General features: G+C 41.0%; 1 protein-coding gene across 8 annotated transcripts in view; it reads left to right on the plus strand.

Annotated features, from left to right (window-relative positions):
- Positions 1-20,947, plus strand: part of CEP57L1 (centrosomal protein 57 like 1) — a 43,992-nt gene that overhangs the window by 16,297 nt on the left and 6,748 nt on the right. For 5 of the 8 annotated variants that reach the window (XM_065590222.1, XM_065590221.1, XM_024102494.3 and 2 more), the window contains 7 exons: positions 741-920; positions 4,697-4,818; positions 14,848-14,964; positions 15,274-15,351; positions 17,854-17,949; positions 18,887-18,964; positions 19,083-19,312. In XM_065590222.1, coding sequence (XP_065446294.1) covers positions 741-920; positions 4,697-4,818; positions 14,848-14,964; positions 15,274-15,351; positions 17,854-17,949; positions 18,887-18,964; positions 19,083-19,312 — 901 coding nt within the window. Of the gene's footprint in view, positions 1-740; positions 921-4,696; positions 4,819-14,847; positions 14,965-15,273; positions 15,352-17,853; positions 17,950-18,886; positions 18,965-19,057; positions 19,313-20,947 lie in introns of all 8 variants that reach the window. The other 3 variants (XR_010600089.1, XM_065590225.1, XM_065590227.1) reach the window with 3 other exon arrangements.

Raw genomic sequence — 20,947 nt, forward strand, 5'->3', positions numbered from 1 at the left:
AATCTCAATAGCAAATCTATGTTGTATCCAGTAGATCACTCTGCCTCTGATGCAAATCTCTGTATTTAGGCTAGTTGTAAAACTGTGCAAACAATGCTTACCCCTTTCTGCAAAGTTCTCTGAAATCTAGAAATTAAAAAGTATTACTCACTCTTCTCCAGGAGGCATTGCAAGTTAGGCATTGGCTATTTAACTTAGAGACCTGGGTTCTAGTCTTTAGTCTGATATTTAATTTGCTATAACTTGCTGGCACTCCTTACTAGCATTTGGAGTGAAGATGGCCATGCATGTATACACAGCACACACTCACTTAGCTACATGCAAAATGCGTTTGTTTTATCAGGTGTACATTGAATGTGCTGGGTCTCCGTAGGACCCACTGTTAACTTTTCCAGTGGGTGCTGTGGCTCTTCTAATAATTTGGTGAGTTATTTATCCCATGTACTCTTTCTTTTCTTTTTTTAAGAAAAGGTCTTTTCTACTCCATTTAAAAAGGAAAATGGAGTATATGGCTTTAAAAAACACATACACCACTTGGGGAAGCAAAACAATTGTTTCAAATATCAGTTAAGGTTGTTATGTAAAAACCCTGTCATTTCATAACCCTTATTGTTTTTTAAACATTTCTGTTTGTTTTTTGGGAATCAATACAATTTTTTAATGGCTAACACTATATTGCAATGCAGTAAAACATTTTTTTAAAATCCACTATAAAGACTTAACTTGTAATTGTTCACCAGCTCTGATGTCAGCCCTCAAAACTCTTCAAGAAAAGATCCGTCGTCTGGAGTTGGAGAGGTCGCAGGCTGAAGATAACCTGAGCTGCCTTTCCATTGAGGCTGCCCAGTATAAAAAGACCTTGCAGCATGAAACAAATGCAAAAGATCTAGCACATGAGGAATTGATACAACAGAAAAAAGGTCTCTCTCCAATGGTGATAATTAGAGTTGCAGACATGTCATACTACTTTTTTTTTTTTTTTTTTTAATCAAAAATCCTGGAGCAGTTGCAATAAATTTAGTAAAAGTCATGGCTTTAGGAGGAAGTGGTGTGTAATGTTATAGGTGTGTCATTTAAAATGTAGGGGAGGGATTTATGTGTGTGTGTGGGGGGGAGGGGCAGTTGGGTCCTGACCCTGAGGGGAAAGAGGCCTTGGGGGTGGGAGTGTTGCAGAGTGAATCCACCCTGCACTCACCTCACAGCAATGGCTCCTGTCCCACAGGGCTAGCTCAGCTCCCTGCTACAGACTGCAGGCAGGGGCCACCCCCTGTGATGACCCTTCCTGGCCCTGGCACGGCTGGATTGCCTGTCCCAAATTGGGCTGTAGAAGCATAAGTGGTCTGGCCATGACCCAGGTACCCCTGCCCCTGCAGCTCCACAGTCTGTGAAACTGGACACAAAGAAAAGTCATGGTATTCATGACATCTTTACCTCTGTGACGAACCTGTCACTGTATTAATAATAGAAATAGTTAATACAGCTTTTGGTTCTCTCAACTGAAGGAGTACTCATGTTTGTTTTGGTGAGCTGCTATTGAATAAAGTCCTATCCAATCATCATAATTTGTTAATTTTCTATAAAAAATTAACCAAATATTGCCTTACTAATTATAGAAGATTAGGGTTGGAAGAGACCTCAGGCGGTCATCTAGTCCAACCCCTGATCAAAGCAGGACCAACCCCAACTAAATAATCCCAGCAAGGGCTTTATCAAGACAGGCCTTAAAAACCTCTAAGGATGGAGATTCCACTACCTCCCTAGATAACCCATTCCAGTGTTTCACCACCCTCCTAGTGAAATAGTGTTTCCTAATATCCAACCTAGACCTCCCCCCAGTGCAACTTGAGACCATTGCTCCTTGTTCTGTCATCTGCCACCACTGAGAACAGCTCAGCTCCATTCTCTTTGGAACCCCCTTCAGGTAGTTGAAGGCTGCTATCAAATTCCCCTTCACTCTTCTCTTCTCTTTAGACTAAATAACCCCAGTTCTTTCAGCCTCTCCTCATAAGTCATGTGCCCTAGCCCCCTAATCATTTTCGTTGCCTTCCGCTGGACTCTCTCCAATGTGTTCACATCCTTTCTGTAGTGGGGGGACCAAAACTGGACACAGTGGGCTCACCAGTGCCAAATAGAGGGGAATAATCACTTCCCTTGATCTGCTGGCAATGCTCCTACTAATGCAGCCCAATGTGCTGTTAGCCTTCTTGGCAACAAGGACACACTGTTGAGTCATATCCAGCTTCTCATCCACTGTAATCCCCAGGTCCTTTTCTGCAGAACAGCTGCTTAGCCAGTCGGTCTCGAGCCTGTAGCAGTGCATGGGATTCTTCTGTCCTAAGTGCAGGATTCTGCACTTGTCCTTGTTGAACCTCATCAGATTTCTTTTGGCCCAATCCTCCAATTTGTCTAGGTCTCTCTGGATCCTATCCCTACCCTCCAGCATATCTACCTCTCCCCCCAGTTTAGCGTCATCTGCGAACTTGCTGAGGGTGCAATTCATCCCATCATCCAGATCATTAATGAAGATGTTGAACAAATCTGGCCCCAGCACTGACCCCTGTAGCACTTCACTTGATACTGGCTGCCAGATAGACATCAAGCCACTGATCACTACCCGTTGAGCCCAACGATCTCGCCAGCTTTCTATCCACCTTATAGTCCATTCATCCAGCCCATACTTCTTTAACTTGCTGGCAAGAATACTGTGGGAGACCATAAAAACCTTTGTTTAAAGTCAAGGAATAACACGTCCACTGCTTTCCCCTCATCCACAGACCCAGTTATCTTCTCACAGAAGGCAATTAGGTTAGTCAGGCATGACTTGCCCTTGGTGAATCCATATAGACTGTTCCTGATCACCTTCCTCTCCTCCAAGGGCTTCAAAATGGATTCCTTGAGGACCTGTTCCATGATTTTTCCAGGGACTGAGGTGAGACTGACCAGTCTGTAGTTTCCTGGATTTTCCTTCCCTTTTTTTAAAGATGGGCACTGTATTTGCCTTTTTCCAATTGTCCAGGACCACCCCCGATATCCACGAGTTTCCAAAGATAATGGCCAATGGCTCTGCAATCACATCAGCCAACTCCCTCAGCACCCTCGGATGCATTGCATCTGGCCCTATGGACTCGTGCATGTCCAGCTTTTCTAAATAGTCCTTAACCTGTTCTTTCATCACTGAGGGCTGCTCATCTCCTCCCCATACTGGGCTGCCCAGTGCAGCAGTCTGGGAGCTGACCTTGTCTGTGAAGACTGAGGCAAAAAAAGCATTGAGTACTTCAGCTTTTTCCACATCATCTGTCACTAGATTGCCTCCCCCATTCAGTAAGGGTCCCACACTTTCCCTGACCACCACCTTGTTGCTAACATGCCGGTAGAAACCCTTCGTGTTACCCTTCACATCCCTTGCTAGCTGCAATTCCAATTGTGCTTTGGCCTTCCTGATTACACCCCTGCATGCTAGAGCAATATTTGTATACTCCTCCCTAATCATCTGTCCAAGTTTCCACTTCTTGTAAGTTTCCTTTTTGTGTTTAAGCTCACCAAAGATTTCTCTGTGAAGCCAAGCTGGTCGCCTGCCCTATTTTCTATTCTTTCTGCACATCAGGATGGTTTGTTCCTGCGCCCTCAATAAGGCTTCTTTAAAATACAGCCAGCTCTCCTTTACTCCTTTCCCCCTCATATTAGCCTCCCAGGGGATCCTGCCCATCACTTCCCTAAGGGAGTCAGTCTGCTTTTCTGAAGTCCAGGGTCTGTATTCTGCAGCTCTCCTTTCTTCCTTTTGTCAGGATCCTGAACTCGACCATCTCCTGGTCATTGCTGCCCAGGTTGCCACCCACTTCTACTTTCCCTACCAATTCTTCCCTGTTTGTGAGCAGCAGGTCAAGAGGAGTATGCCCTCTAAGTTAGTTCCTCCAGCACTTGCATCAGGAAGTTGTCTCCAACACTCTCTTAAAAACTTCCTGAATTGTCTATGCGCTGCTGTATTGCTCTCCCAGCAGATGTCAGGGTGATTGAAGTCCCCCATGAGAACCAGAGCCTGTGATCTGGAAACTTCTGTTAGTTGTCCGAAGAAAGCCTCGTCTACCTTATCCTCCTGGTCTGGTCAATCGAGTGACTTTTCAGCTTGATGCTAAATAAACTGGCTTTAGGTAGTGTATGTAATAAAACCTATCAAGTAGCTCTTTCTCTGAGAAGTATAGCTATTTCACAAGAGTCCAGGAGGGCTTCAGGCCCTCAAGATAGGGAGCAGGCCCTCAATCGGTCTTTGCTTGCTGAGGTTGGCTGAATGAGATGTCCATTGGTGGCACTCCTAAAAGAACCAGGACATCACTACAGGCCAGAACTCGGTGCTATCTATATGGCACTCCAAATCTGACAAAAGGTATGGAGGAGGCAGGAGGGAGCCAGATTTGATTAGGTTTATACTGGTGTAAATGGTGAGTAATTCCTGTGAAATCAATAGTAACACAGATCAGCATCTGGGCCTGGAAACACATCCCAAGTCTTGCACATGTTAAAATACTCCCTGTTAATCCAGCCCAGCCCAAATACCGTTTTTTTTTTTTTTAAATTATTTTATATTAAAAAAAAAAAATACCAACCCAAAAACTTCTAAATCTCCAAGACCATAAGGTGAGAGACAGGCTAAATGTTACTCAAAACTACTGTTCTACCCTGTGTTTGTCTCTCTCCACAGATGTTAGTGTGCAGTTAAGTGCAGCACAGTCCCACTGCTCCCTACTGGAGAAACAGCTGGATTACATGAGGAAAATGGTTTTCAATGCAGAGCTAGAAAAGAATATGGTTCTAGAGCAACAGGTGAAGTATTTAGTATCATAAAAGAAACAATAAGAGCATGAAATTGTAAGATTGTACTTTCTACCTATCACATCTCCCCAGTTCTGCTCAGATTGGTAATGACCAAAAGTGATTCTCTGAATAGCTGTCAGATGATAATTACACAAAATGGTTGCTGGTGTTGGTGGAGTTCCTAATAAGCTGTCATGTTCGTGTGTCAGGTGTGGCTTGCCCAGAGAAAGCTCTGTAGCCAAGATAAACACCAGATGTGTTCATTATAAGAACAGGTATGCTCTGGCAGGTATGGCTGAAGTTTGTTAAAATAAGGTATTTTATACACAGTGCTACCTATTGGCTGAACTGTATAATACAGTTTAGTGTTCCATTATATCTCCCCCTGTAAGTTTTTTATATTTACACTATCTTTGAATTTCAGTATATATTGGTCTGTTAAGTGTCTCTGAATCATTCTGGTTTTCTAATTACACAACCCAAACTTGTAACAACTTGGTCCTCTGGCTGTGCAATGACTGGTTTTGGTTGGTCTAGAATCCTTGTCGTCGTCATCTTGTTCTGCACCTGCTATCTGTTCCTTCTGAGGAGCAAACTGTAGATGTCAATGGTTTTTGTTGAACTCTCTGCCAGCAGTCTTGCTCACATATGATCTGGGTGCTGAATCCTTTTTCTTTGACAGCTGGAGTTGTCCATCCTTTTTCTCTCTAAGAACATAAGAACAGCCATACTGGGTCAGACCAATGGTCCATCTAGCCCAGTATCCTGTCTTCAGACATTAGCCAATTCCAGGTGCCCCAGAGGGAATAAACAGAACAGGTAATCATCAAGTGATCCATCCCCTGTCACCTATTTCCAGCTTCTGGCAAACAGAGGCTAGGGACACCATCCCTGCCCATCCTGGCTAATAGCCATTGATGGACCTATCCTCCATGAACTTATCTAGTTCTTTTTGAACCCTGTTATAGTCTTCGCCTTCACAACATCCTCTGTCAAGGAGTTCCACAGGTTGACTGCGTTGTGTGAAAAAATACTTCCTTTTTTGTTTGTTTTAAACCTGCTGCCTATTAATTTCATTTGGTGACCCCTAGTTCATGTGTTTATGAGAAGGAGTAAATAACACTTCCTTATTTACTTTCTCCACACCAGCCATGATTTTATAGACCTCTGTCTTATTCCCCCTTAGTAGTCTCTTTTCCAAGCTGAAACGTCCCTGTCTTATTAGTCTCTCTTCATATGGAAGCCATTCCATACCCCTAATCATTTTTGGTGCCCTTTTCTGAATCTTTTCCAATTCCAATACATCTTTTTTGAGATGGGGCGACCACATCTGCACATAGTATTCAAGATGTGGGCGTACCCTGGATTTATGTAGAGGCTAGAGCTGGCAGCTCTCTAACTGAATTATGTCTGTTGTAAAAGTGTTCCTAGGCTCTTATTGCCATTGTATCCAGTTGGACTGTTCTTTTCATAACTAGCCACTTTGGAGATAGATTCTTTCCCAAACTTGGAACAGTAGTTCTGAGTTGTTTTTCCATCAGCAGTTGTGCTGGACTGTATCCAGTAGCTGCTATTGGTGTTGATCTGTAACTCAAAGAGCAAGAATTTCTTGGCTGTCTGTATACCTCTCTCAGCTTCTCCATTCATTTACGAGTAATGTGGGCTGCTAATAATATGCTCAAAATCATATTTCGTTCAGAATGACTTAAATTCTGTTGCAGGGAATTGTGGTCCATTGTCCATCACAAGTTGTTCTGGAATACTAACGTGAGCAAAAGTGATAATACTGCAACATGTTATATCTTTCAAGTACGTTATTTCTATATACCTGGGAATATACCTGTGCTTCAGTGGGTCACAACTGAGATACCAAATTCAGGACAAACTGCTGAGAAATAGGGCAGAAATACCCCAGAACTGGAGGTTATTCTTCCATAAGTTATACCAAACCAGCAACAAAAGTAAACTTCTGTCTCACCACACTGGCTAACAAGAAATCAGAACTGCAGCCTCCTTCGGTATTCCAGTCTCTGTTTCAATTCCCAGACACTAGACTTAATGATGAGTGGTTATTTAAAACCAGTTTCATCAACCAAACGGTGGTTCTGATCCCAAACTGCTACATACCCAGATCAATATATAACTTAGATCTTACCCAATAATCACACTGTTGCCAATCCTTTAGTATCTAATATTTAAAGATTGGCTTATAAGAAAAAAGAAAGGTGAGAGTTAAAATTGGTTAAAGCACTGGTTCCCAAACTTGTTCCGCCACTTGTGCAGAGAAAGCCCCTGGCGGGCTGGCCGGTTTGTGTATCTGCCGCGTCTGCAGGTTCGGCCAATCGCGGCTCCCAGTGGCCGCGATTCACTGCTCCGGGCTTTCCCTGCACAAGCAGCGGAACAAGTTTTGGAACCACTGGGTTAAAGGAATCAAATGCATGCAATAATTACAAAGTTCTTGGATCAGGTTGGAAGCAGTGATGGCATAAACTGCTGACTTAAGTCAAGTCTCTGGTTGCTTCCAAAAGATTGGAAGGTCCTCAGTCCCTTGATTAGATTTCTCCCATTGGTAGAAGTCCATATTCCAGAGATCAGAGCAGGAAAGAGGCAAAATGGAGAGATTTCCAGGGCATTTTGCAGTTTCTCCCATGTGGCGGGTCTGCTTTCAGTACAGCCAGTGGAAAAGTACAGGCACAAGATGGAGTCCAGTGTCACATGAGCTGGTTACATGCCCTTGCATGCTTCAGTGAGTCATAGCAGGGGCCATTACCCATCTTCTGGCTGAAATGTCCACAGGAAAGTCCATCAGGTGGGGATAAACTTCTTCCATGGCCCATTGTGTTTGTTAATGGGTCATCAACTTGAATAGTCCATTCACAATGTGCTGGCTAGACTGGATGTAAACTACTTTGTGGGTGTTAACAGGAGCAAATTCATTTGAAATACTGATATACAGTCAATTTTCATAACTTCAAATATGAAAATGATACATGCATACAAATAGGATAATCATATTCAGCAAACCATAACTTTTCCATTGACACCTTACATGTCATACTCTGCACAAGATTTGTTGCATTTATATAACAGTGGTAGCAACAATGATCTACATAGTCATATTTTAATCCTATAGCATCACGATAGACCATAATGACCAGTTGTGACGGAGCAGGGAGCAGGGCAGATTTGACCTGGGAATGTTGCAGGGGGATTGCAGTGAGGAGGGGGGACTTCCCTTGAAGGAAGCTACCTGAGCTGTAACCTGAGCCAGGAACGGGGGTGGGGAGAATTAACACCTTCTGCCCGGGAGACTGAACAAAGGAGAGGAGCAGCGGGAGGAGTTGGGAGTTTAGTTTCGGTTTGGGCTGGGTGGTGCAACGCAGGGAACCCCAAGCTGGGGTCTAAGCTCCCTGAACCTCCCAGAGGGACCTAATTGAGGGGGTCTGGTCGTACCTACACGCTCTGCTTGAGACTGTGTTCCTGTCCTTAAATAAACCTTCTGCTTTACTGGCTGGTTGAGAGTCGCAGTGAATCTCGGGAAGAGGGGGCAGGGCCCTGACTCCCCCACACTCCGCTACACCAGTTGTCCTCTGAATTTGCATAAATCTGCTGCTTGTCTCTTCCAAGGCCTCTCTGATCGGGGTGATGTTACTAAAGGTTCTTTGTATTGTGTTGGTCTTTTAGATCCGCAATGTTCACATAAAATAACTATTTTTCACATCCTTGCTGATGCCTGGCCACCAAGCTGACTGGTTGGTACATTCATGGCATTTAATTAATCGTTAAACTTCACCCATGAAGGACATTAAGATTTCTCCTCTTGGAGATAGCCTATCTCCTAGAACTGGAAGGGACCTTGCAAGGTCATCAAGTCCAGCCCCCTGCCTTCACCAGCAGGACCAAGTACTGATTTCGCTCTAGTTCCCTAAGTGGCCCCCTTGAAAATTGAACTCATAACCCTGGGTTTAGCAGGCCAATGCTCAAACCACATTTTCCCCTTGTTTAGCTTCAGTCCAGACTCACTGACTAGGCCTAGGACTTTGAGGGTTTTGTTGTATTCTTCCATTGAAGATCCATATATGGAATTGTAGTTAACAGTTCTTCCATTTCCTTTGGAAAATTTCAAGTGTACTGGTAATAGCAAAACATAATCTTCACAAGCAAAAGCTCCCAAAGGGTATGATAAATGTAGTCAGTTGTGCACTTTCTTGGACTAAAGGAATTTTCCAGTATCTGCTCGAGGCATCCAGCTTGGAGGTTACTGTAGCTCCTTTCACTTTGGGGAGGATATATTTTTCTCCCACAACTGCTTCATTAAGTCTTTTAAGATCCACGCAGACCCCTATTTTTCCATTTTTCTTTATTACTGCTATCAGTAGGGCATACCATGCTGTTGGATCAGAGATTTTCTCAATGTGCCAATCCCTTACATTCTCTTTAACTCAGTTTCCAGTTTATGAAGTAATGGGACAGGAATCCTGTGAGGTTCATGTACACTATATGGTTCAGCATTGTCTCTTAAGGTTATTTGTACCGGATCTCCTTGCAAAAGTCTAATATTACCAAATATTCCACCAAGTTCTTCCACCTTACTCACTAGTCCCATCATGGCTGCCGCACTGCAGCTGAGAAGGTTGTTGGTCTGTGATTCTTTGATCACATACAGACTGAATGCAAAGCCTTTGTCTCTGAAAGTTGTCTCTGTGGTGAACTGGCCCATGCAGTTCAGAATACCTCTAGGGCTATTCAGAGTGGTGTCAGGTCACTTCAGCTGTGTGAGAGGTTGAAGGTGATTGTAAGTGCCTTCTGAAGTATTGTGACCTTTGTTCCTGCGTCAGTTTTCAAGTCAATAGTTTTGCCATGAGTATTCACTTTCACTCTCCAAGCAGGTTCTCTGTCGCCACAAGTTCTAGATCCCAGAAACAGTGGCTCTTGATTGTCTGTCATATCAGTCAACTTCCTGACTCCTTTGGTGCGACAAACAGCTGCAAAATGTTCATATTTCATGCATTTAGCACACCATGTGCCTCTGGCTGGACATGCATCATCTCTTGGGATATGACTTTTTCCACACCTTGTGCATGTAGGTTGGAATTTGTCCCTTTTAGTCTGGGGGCGTTCTCTCTCCTTGCGTTGGGGGCTTTATGGTAATACTTTGAACATTCACGTGTCTGTCTTATTGTTTCTAAACTAGTTTCAGGGATGTCAAGTTGCTCCTACCTGGTGTTCTGTTTGACTAGTTCAGACTGCTTTGCTCTCTGTATAGCTATGGCTAGGATTAAGTCTGTCTTCTATGTAGCTGCTGTGAAAAATTTGTATCTCTTAACCGAATAACCTGTCTCTAATATTTTTATGTTTTTTGTATTCCCAAAATCAGTTTTCAGCCAATGTATGCAGAGCGCTTATAAAACATTCAGCGTTTCCCCCTGGTTCTTGAATTTGCTGGTTTGAAAAAAAGCACATTTCTCAGGGGTATAAATGGTGCATCAAACATAGCCAGAACCCTTTCATAGACATCTTTGTGACTGTCTTCTGTAAAGTCAAAGGATATAAAGAGATGCTAGAACTGGTTCTCCATAGCCTAAATTAAAAGAGATACTGTATATGTCCCGTTTCCCAGTGGAGCTTTTTTGCAATTCAGAATTCTTCCTGTCTGTCCATTGTGGAGGTTTGTCAAAGCTGAAGTTCTCTGGGGCACTGAAGAGTGGTATGTTGATGAGATCCTGCAACCTTTTGTTGTTTTGTTCCTTCTGTTCTCTTCTGGCCTAGTTTACTTTTGACACCATGGCATGTTCCTATATCACAGTGGTCGTCAACCTTTCAGAAGTGGTGTGCCGAGTCTTCATTTATTCACTCTAATTTAAGGTTTTGTGTGCCAGTAATGCATTTTAACGTTTTTAGAAAGTCTCTTTCTATAAGTCTATAATATATAACTAAACTATTGTTGTATGTAAAGTAAATAAGGCTTTTAAAATGTTTAAGAAGCTTCATTTAAAATTAAATTAAAATGCAGAGCCCTCCGGACAGGTGGTCAGGACCCGGGCAGTGTGAGTGCCACTGAAAATCAGCTCGTGTGCTGCCTTTGGCACGCGTGCCATGGGTTACCTACCCCTGCTATATCAGATATGGACTGGCTACAGAGCTTGCATCTGCGCAAGGTACACAGCAATTGTGTTCGTTGTAAGATCCATTAATGCTCTGCCAGGTATGGCTGAGGCTAGTGTAAATAAGGTATCTTACACATAGTGCCACGTAGTGGCTGAGCTGTGTAATAGAGTTTAGCATTCCTTTACACAAGTTTGACATTTAGGAGGTGGGAGGCAGAAGGGAACATGCCAATTGAGACCTTTGTTGACAAGCACTTCGCTCACGCATTCTCTGGCCGCTTTACAATGTGACCACTATTTCCCTATTCCTCCAGGTCCAGGCTGACTCTAGTAGTTCTTACCTAGGTAATTCGTAGTTTATGCGCATACACAGATATTGAGTACTTGCTGCCTCTAATATTCCAGTGCCCTAGACAATTGCCTCTTCCAACTGCATGGTTTAGTTGGTGGTGGTTCTGTATACTGTGCAGATGTTTTCAGAGAACTATCCACACTGACTCCAAGATCTTTCATGAATGGTAACAGCTAATTTAGATCCCATCATTTTATATGTATAGTTGGGATTATGTTTTTCAATGTGCATTACTTTGCATTTATCAACATTGAATTTCATCTGCGATTTTGTTGCTCAGTCACCCGGTTTAGTAAGATCCCTTTGTAACTCTTCGCAGTCTGCTTTGGATTTAACTATCTGGAGTAGTTTCGTATCATTTGCGAATTTTGCTACCTCACTGTTTGTTTACCCCCTTTTCCAGATCACTTATGAATATGTTGAATAATACTGGTCCCAGTACAGATCCTTGGGTGACACCTCTCTTTACCTCTCTCCATTCTGAAAACTGGCCATTTATTCCTACCCTTTGTTTCCTATCTTTTAACCAGTTGCTGGTCCATGAGAGGACTTTCCTCTTATCCCATGACTGCTTATTTTGCTTAAGAGCCTTAGGTGAGGGACCTCATCAATGGCTTTCTGAAAGTCCATGTAGACTATATGCTCTGGATCACCTTTGTTCACATGTTTGTTGACCCCCTCAAAGAATTCTAATAGATTGATGAGGCATTATTTCCCTTTACACAAGCTGTGTTGACTCTTCCCCAACAAATCGTGTTCATCTATGTGTCTGATAATTCTGTTCTATACTAACATAAGAACATAAGAATGGCCATGCTGGGTCAGACCAAAGGTCCATCCAGCCCAGTATCCTGTCTGCCGACAGTGGCCAATGCCAGGTGCCCCAGAGGGAGTGAACCTAACAGGTAATGATCAAGTGATCTCTCTCCTGCCATCCATCTCCACCCTCTGACAAACAGAGGCTAGGGACACCATTCCTTACCCAGCCTGGCTAATAGCCATTAATGGACTTAACCTCCATGAATTTATCTAGTTCTCTTTTAAACCCTGTTATAGTCCTAGCCTTCACAACCTCCTCAGGCAAGGAGTTCCACAGGTTGACTGTGTGCTGTGTGAAGAAGAACTTCCTTTTATTTGTTTTAAACCTGCTGCCCATTAATTTCATTTGGTGGCCCCTAGTTCTTATATTATGGGAACAAGTAAATAACTTTTCCTTATTCACTTTCTCCACACCACTCATGATTTTATATACTTCTATCATATCCCCCCTTAGTCTCCACTTTTCCAAGCTGAAAAGTCCTACTCTCTTTAAACTCTCCTCAGATGGGACCTGTTCCAAACCCCTAATCATTTTAGTTGCCCTTCTCTGTACCTTTTCTAATGCCAGTATATATTTTTTGAGCTGAGGAGACCACATCTGTACGCAGTATTCAAGATGTGGGCGTACCATGGATTTATATAAGAGCAATGAGATATTCTCCATCTTATTCTCTATCCCTTTTTGAATGATTCCTAACATCCTGTTTGCTTTTTTGACTGATGCTGCACACTGCGTGGACATCTTCAGAGAACTATCCACGATGACTCCAAGATCTCTTTCCTGATCAGTTGTAGCTAAATTAGCCCCCATCATTTTGTATGTATAGTTGGGATTATTTTTTCCAATGTGCATTACTTTACATTTATCCACATTAAATTTCTTTTGCATTTTGTTGCCCAATCACTTAGTTTTGTGAGATCTTTTTGAAGTTCTTCACAGTCTGCTTTGGTCTTAACTATCTTGACTATCTTAACTACAGTTTCAATCAACTTGCCTCATCCTGAAGTTAGGCTTACCAGCTTGTAATTGCCAGGATCACCTTTGGAACCTTTTTTAAAAATTGGCATGACATTAATTATCCTCTAGCCATCTGTTACAGCAGCTGAATTAAGAGAGGTTACGTAGCATATTTGAGGTCATTCAGAACTTTTGAGTGATTACCATCTGGTTCTAGGTATTTATTACTGTTTGTTTAAGCAATCTATTCCAAAACCTCCTCTACCAACACCTCAGTCTGGGTCAATTCCTCAGATTTGTCACCTAAAAAGAATGTCTGAGGAGTGAGAAAAATCTCTCACATCCTCAGCAGTGAAGACTGATGCAAAGAATTAATTTAGCTTCTCCTCAATGGTCTTGTCTTCCCTGAGTGCTCCTTTAGCACCTCGATCGTTCAGTGGCCCCACTGGTTGATTGTTTGGTAGGCTTCTGATGTACTTTAAAAAAAATTGCTGTTTAGTTTTTGAGTCTCTTGCTAGTTGCTCTTCAAATTCTTTTTTGGCCTGCCTAATTATACTTGTACATTTGCCTTGCCAGAGTTTATGCTCCTTTCTATTTTCCTCAGTAGGATCTGACTTCCAAATTTTAAAGGATGCCTTTTTGCCTCTAACTGCTGCTTTTACTCTGTTTAGCCACAGTGGCATTTTTTGGTCCTCTTACTATGTTCTTTAATTTGGGATATACATTTAATTTGAACTTTTATTATGGTGTTTTTAACGAGTTTCCATGCAGCTTGCAGGCATTTCACTCTTGTGACTGTATCTTAATTTCTGTTTAACTAGCTTCTTCATTTTTGTGTAGTTCCCCTTTATGAAATGCTACCATGTTGGGCTTCTTTGGTATTTTCCCTTCCACAAAGATGTTAAATTTAATTATATTATGATCACTATTACTGAGCAGTTCAACTATATTCACCTCTTGGAAAAGATCCTGTACACCAGTTAGGACTAAATCAAGAATTTCCTCTCCCCTTGGTGGGTTCCTGGGCTAGCTGCTACCAGAAACAGTCATTAATGGTGTCTAGAAATTTTATCTCTGCTTTCTGTCCTGAGGTGAAAGGTACCCAGTCAATAGGGGGATAGTTGAAATCTCCCATTATTATTGAGTGTTCTATTCTTATAGCCTCTCCTAATCTCCCTGAGCATTTCACAATCACCATCCTAGTCAGATGGTCAGTAATATATTCAAGCATGGAGTTTCTCTCCATAGAGATTCTATGGTACAGTTTGATTCATTTAAGATTTTTACTATATTTGACTCTATGCTTTCTTTCACATACAATGCCACTCCCCCACCAGCATGACCTACTCTGTATATACCTACAAAGTATATACCCTGGTATTTTAGTGTTCCATTGATTATCATTGTTCCACCAATCTTCTCTGATGCCTATTCTATCAATATCCTCATTTATTACCAGGCACTCAAGTTCACCCATCTTAGTATTGAGACCTCTAGCATTTGTATACAAGCACTTACAAAATTTGTCAGTTTTTAGTTGTTGTTTGCAATTATGTGATGTAATTGAATTGGGACTCTTTTTTTCATTTGACTGTTTCTCTTCAGTTCCTACATGTACTTTATCAACTTCTGACAGAGGTGGAAACTGAACACTGCTTTGTCTGTCTGGCATTTTTCATAGCACTGAACTTAATACTTAAAATTGTAAACTATTTAAACAAAGTTCACTGTGGTGAGAGATTTCTTGGTGTGTCAAACTATTTTATCAGCTGTCAAACTCAACTTTTGCTTATTCTTTCCAGACTCAGCTTCAAAAGGAAAAAGATCAGAAACATATGGAGCTCCATGCAAAACTTGAAAAGCTTGAAGTCCTAGAAAAAGAGTGCTTCAGACTTCTCACTACACAGAGAACTGCAGAAGTAAGCAAGCCTAACATGACCATGTGTGGTTACAGTTCATTTCAAATTTCTTTGTGCCACGGTTGCCAATTGTTATAAAATACACAGACTATTTATCAACTGTAGCTCAGTAGAGGAGTAGAAGATCCCCACATTCACTTTGCCTTCTACCTCAGGCTTCATTTCCTATAAATCTGAGGAATTTAAGCCTGCTTTTCAAGATTCCTTCAATCTTGTTATAGTCAAAATTACTAAATTGCAAGTTACTTGCCAATTCTGATTCACTGGGCCAGCCTTAATGTGACTAACCATACTTATGTTCTGTTTCAGGACAAGATCAAAATATTGGAGGAAAAGCTTCGTGAAGAAGAGCATCAGCGTAAGTTAATACAAGACAAAGCTGCTCAGGTAGGATAACCAAATTACTTGGATTTATTGCTGAGGAAATACTGTTGCTATTCAAGACACTTTTTATAACCTGTTTATTAGCTGGGAAAAGTTCTGTAACGCCAAATTGACAACTCAAAATGATAAGCTTTGCTTAGTGAGGTTTATATTTTTATGTATATTTGGCTTCTTCTATAACATCAGCTCTATAGGTAAGACTTGAGTTGTGTTTTGCACTTAAAGCAGGGATTCAACCTTTTTTTTTTTTTTTTTTTTTAAATGCACAAAGAGTACAGCACATTCTCCTTAAAATTGGAGTACATTCTCATTGAATAAACAATGAATTTTCTGAGAATTTATAAGAAGTTAGTTTGTTAATTGACCCATTTTATAATTAATTAAGCAACTTAGCACCCTAGGTTAAACTTTTTGTCCTGAACTATCTTAATGGAATAACACAGAGACTTTCAACTTTCCATAAGGTTAAAACTCACTGAAATCCTATACATTTGACTACACTTAGAGACCTTTTTCTTTGTAAGATTCATTTTTTCACTATTAAATAAAAAAATTCTTCATCAGAGTCTGAAAAATAAATGATCTTCTATAGAGAATTCCGTGAAGAACTGCTTTCGCTGCCAGGGCCATCATCTTCCCAGAGTGCAGCTTGATTTTACTCCCACTGAGAGACAGCAGCCATTTTAAAAGAGGGCATGTTAGCTATGGGCAGTCATAGCCTCACTCTCATTGAGAACTATACTAGGTAGCAGCCGTTTTGAAAGAGGGCAATTCTTTTGGGAATTTACTGTAGAAGAATACTTACTCTTCAGCTCTTGTGTTGCAAGGACCTAACAATTACAGAAATGCAGATCTGGAAGAGACCTCAAGAGGTCATCTAGTCCAGCCCCCTGTGCTGAAATAGGACCAAGTACACCTAAACCATCCCTGTCAGGTGTTTGTCCAACTTCCCTTGAAAGCCTATTCTAGAACTTAACTACCCCTATAGTTATAAAGGTTTTTCCTAATATCTAACCTATATCTCCCTTGCTCCAGATTACGCCCATTACATTTTATCCTACTTTCAGCGGACAACACATAACAAATGATCACTGTCCTCTTTATAACACCCCTTAACAGATTTGAAGGCTGTTATCAGGTCCCATCTCAGTCATCTTATCTCAAGATTAAACATGTTCACTTTTTTTAACTTCTCCACATAAGTCAGGTTTTCTAACCTTTTTGTCATTTTTGTTGCTCTCCTCTAGACGCACTCTCCAGTTTAATCTACATCTTCCCTAAAGTGTGGTACTCAGAATTGGAGACAGTACTCCAGTTGAGGCCTCACCAGTGCTAAACAGAGCAGGACAATTCCCTCCCATGTTTTATATATGACAGTGTTTTACAATAACAGAAGCTAGTTCCTTACCCATTTTCACCATTGCAGTCGCCTCCTGCAGCAGTTCCAACACAACCTCACTGGCTTCCATCAGTCAGGAACTGTAGAATTACCCCAACACCTCCAGAACTTAGCTGAATGCCACGCCCAAAACACAATCCTCTGGGTCTCTCCCTTAACTGGTTTTACCACCACATAAGCAGAAAGCCTGCTGTGCGTGTCTGACCTTATAAAAAAATACATAATACAGAGCTTGCCGAGAGCAATTAATTTGTCTTCAGTGCCACTGCAGAGAGACTCCATCAGTGCAAGAAAGGACTCTGGTGCAGTAATGTGATCAGTATGCTGACTACTAGTCAGATTTTTACCATAATCCAGGATCTATCAGAGTTGGTTTTGGGGTGGGGAAACCTTCTCTGTTACAGGTCAGGTGCCATGACTTCCCTTCAATCTTCTCTTGATTCATGCTCAGTGAAGTATCTGGCTGGGGTAGTTTGAGCTTATGATAGTTCTACCACATCTTTTAGCCAGGTCTGTTTATATGTGCAAAGACGGAGTCCTCATCCCTTAAAAGGATGAATGTTAGCTGCCTTATTACACTAACCTTGTATAGACAACAGTAATTGTAAAGTAATGCCTAGAAAAAACCCTGGCTTGGACAATGGGACTGATGCTAAATATTGCATGACAGGTGATGGATCACTCAGTTGCCCTACTCTGTTTGCTCTGAAGCGTCTGGCTCCAACCACTGTTGGAAGACAGGACACTGGTCTAGATGGACCATTGGTGACGCAATATGTCTGTTCCTATGTTGTCCAAACCTCTTCCTGCTTTAAATGGCCATATCCCCAGCTCACTGCAGCATTAATTGTGGTAGTCCAAGAGATACAGTTGCTGTACTTGGGTTTGGAAATTGCAACGCTGCCTTGGAGATTGCTAGGTATATTTGATACCATGACATCCTGTATCATATTCCGTCTCCATATCCCCTTTTATAATCCTTATGCCTCCCAGAGATTTCAGTGAGTAATGCATCTAATTGAATCTTCGTCGACACATGAAAGAGAGGATTAATCTGTGCTATTTAAAAACTTTTGATATTAAATACTTTTTTCTCATTACTATAGCTTCAAACTGGACTTGAGATCAATAGAATTTTAACGTCTTCAGTGTCATCTCAAAATGAACCAAAAAAGAAAAGCCGGAAAAAGAAAACTGCAAAAGTAACATGCAAGTTTGTCATTTGCAGAGTGATAATGTCTCTAACATGCCTCTCTTATTTTTGTAGCATCTCATTCATGGAGTGATAGGGATGCTACTTGAAAAGTGGTGGTGGGTGGGGTTCTGTTGGCTCTCTGTACTCTGTCATTTACTCTGGAAATATAACATGCTGTTTTTCCCTCTCTTTAGATAACTAAAATATGTTTAGTGTGGTAATGCCTAGTTTTTAAATAGAAAACTTGTCCACTCCAGCAGAACCTTAAACTATGCATGGCCATTTCACTGGCCTGTGTTTATGGTCCCTTTGTCGATTTTTGAATTTACTTTCAAGACCACTTGAACTAGGATTTTTTTGAGATGCTGTAGCAAGTGTCATACTGAAGTCAAGATGAACTTCACCCATTCTTTTCATCCACAGGCATTGCAGGTCTGCTAAAATGACATGACTTGTAAAACTGAGTCTGTTAAATGACACATAGGTGGTGCTAAATTTCTCTAATCGTAATCTACTACTGAATTGTCAGATTAACTGTATACTTAGATCTCAGTCTTATTGGAAATTCTTCTGTATTTGGAAGAAGTAGGAAAACTTTAATACCCATTAAAGGAGATGACTCGAGACTGCATATTTCACTGGCTATTATGGAGCATTGCTTTTGTATGGAATGATTTGTTGCTGAAGTGTAGCTCAGACTTGTTCTCACTGCGGGTGGGTGGGGAAGGCTTGTTGACAAAATACTTGGGTTATGCTCTTCTTTATTATTTGTATTGTGGTAGCACTTAGAAGCCTCAGTCGTGGAGCAGGACCTTGTTGTGCTAGACACTGCACAAACACAACAAAAACAGCTCTTGCTTCAAAGAGTTTACAGTCTAATTTTGAAAGAATAACTTTAAGGTTGCACTGTTAGGCAAACATGTCTTCTGTCTACTGTCTGTCAGAAAAAATCTGCTCTGAAGAAAGTACATCCTCCACAATTTTGCCTAAAGGCTGGGATGCTGCCTTTTGTGGCTGGGAAGGTGAGCCTGATTAGATTCTCATTTAAACGTGTGTCCACATTCTTTTTAAATGAACATTCTTCCATTAATTCCCTTCGTTATTGCTTCTTACAGAAGTTTCCTTTTCTCCTCTCTCAAGTCTGCCAGCTCCAGCCATTCTGTTAGTGCAAACGTACAAAGTGTCTTACATATGATGAAACATCGTAGTCCATGTATCTTGTCACAGTGTCCAGAAGCAGCTGAACACAGAATTTCTAGACGAACAATTGCTTGCAAATCTGTATCCTCTCGTTCCACATCTTCTTCTGTCACTGAAAATCTATCTGACCTTTTGCTGGCGATACAAGATGAGCTAGGCCAAATGAGCTTGTAAGTATGCATCTGTGTATTCTCTCCCAAAGGATAAAAAGACTGTGATGCTCTCAGTAAAAATGGCTGCAAGCTGCAGGCATGTGAGGGCTATTTGGAGGTTGTACTAGAGTATGTTTGGATCTAAAAATATTTGGGGAATGGGGTTTGGGTGGATCTTGCAGATAGGATTTTCTATCATTGGGAAGCTTTTATAGCCCTTGCATTTAAACAGCCTCATGAGCAGATAGTGGAGGTTCTTTTGTACTTTTAGGGCTTTTTTTTTTTTTTTTTTAAAGCCACACTTAGCCTGCTGCACTAATATCCTATCTAAAATAAGGCCTGAAGGATATCCTTCTCCTCAAAGCTACACAGCAAAATGGTAGGTTTCCTTTTGGAGAAACCTTTTATCAGATACCTAGAAGAGTAAACCATATTGCTGTAGGGGTGTTGCCAGCTTTGACTTTATTGTGACTGACAAGAGGCCTGAGATGAAAGGGCCATTAGTCCAGAAAGGACAACTGCATGGGTTGGAGACTAGATGTTCTGCTGGTGTCCATCTAATCCTTGTAAATAGCATGTGTGTTTTGAATCAACATTGCATTTTAAAATTCCTATCTTACAAATCATGCTGAAATAGTTGTTGGTCCTCATTTCAGGACATGTGGAATTGATTAATCTAAGCTGTTTGCAGAATCTCTTCTTCACAGAGCTCTAGCTATAGCTCCGTTATTAGTTGTGTGCCAATCAGAGAAAATATTTGTTTTAGAGTAGCAATTTAAACTGGAGGAATTTGTGAAGAGAAGAAATAATTATTCATTTTCAGTTGTGCTCACTTTGTGCTAGGCGTATTAAAATATAAAAGAAGGCATGGCCCTTTGCCACAAAGAGCTTGTTGATCAATAACTTCTAACTGGGAAATGTTCTTATCCTTTGTAATTAATATATAGCTTTACTCCATGCATTAGGGAGCTCTAAACTACAGTTTCTCTCATTAGTTTGTAGAGTGAAATGTTTGGAACAGTAATTGCCAGTAGCAACAAACCATGCAGTTAATTTTGCCCAGTAGAATTCTTAATTTTACTTGATTAATTTGACAAAAGCACTATAACTTTCATTAGTGGTTGTAAAACAAGTTTTTCTGAATTATGTTAAGCGCTCTTACTCTGAGGCAACCTAGACAGGGGATGGAATTGGCCAGTATACATTTTGTGTGTGTGTGTGTGTGTATGTATTGCCTGCTATTTACTTTAGTAGGTTCTTTAATTTTTCACATTCCAAATTCCCATTGTGCATGATACTGCAGTATCAGCACACTCGGGTGCTTATTTCTTCAGTCTTACGAGATAAATGGTTGTGATGTAACAAAATGAGTATACTAGCTGCAGGCTCAGAGTAGAAGGAAAATAAGTAATGAAAAAATATGAATGAGTAATTTTATTTATTTATTTTATTTTATTTTATTTTATTTTATTTATATATATATATATATATATATATAGTATAAAAAGTATTAGTTGTATGTCATGGCGATTAACATGCTTTCTTTCTCTAGTGAGGAGACCATCTGGAGTTGAAACTTGTGCAATGTAACAGAAGTACATGTAAGAAGAATGTCGTTCAAATATACCAATACTATTGTCTAATATCTTTGTC

This window comes from Chrysemys picta, chromosome 3 (genome assembly GCF_011386835.1).
Source record: "Chrysemys picta bellii isolate R12L10 chromosome 3, ASM1138683v2, whole genome shotgun sequence".
Taxonomy (NCBI): domain Eukaryota; kingdom Metazoa; phylum Chordata; order Testudines; family Emydidae; genus Chrysemys; species Chrysemys picta.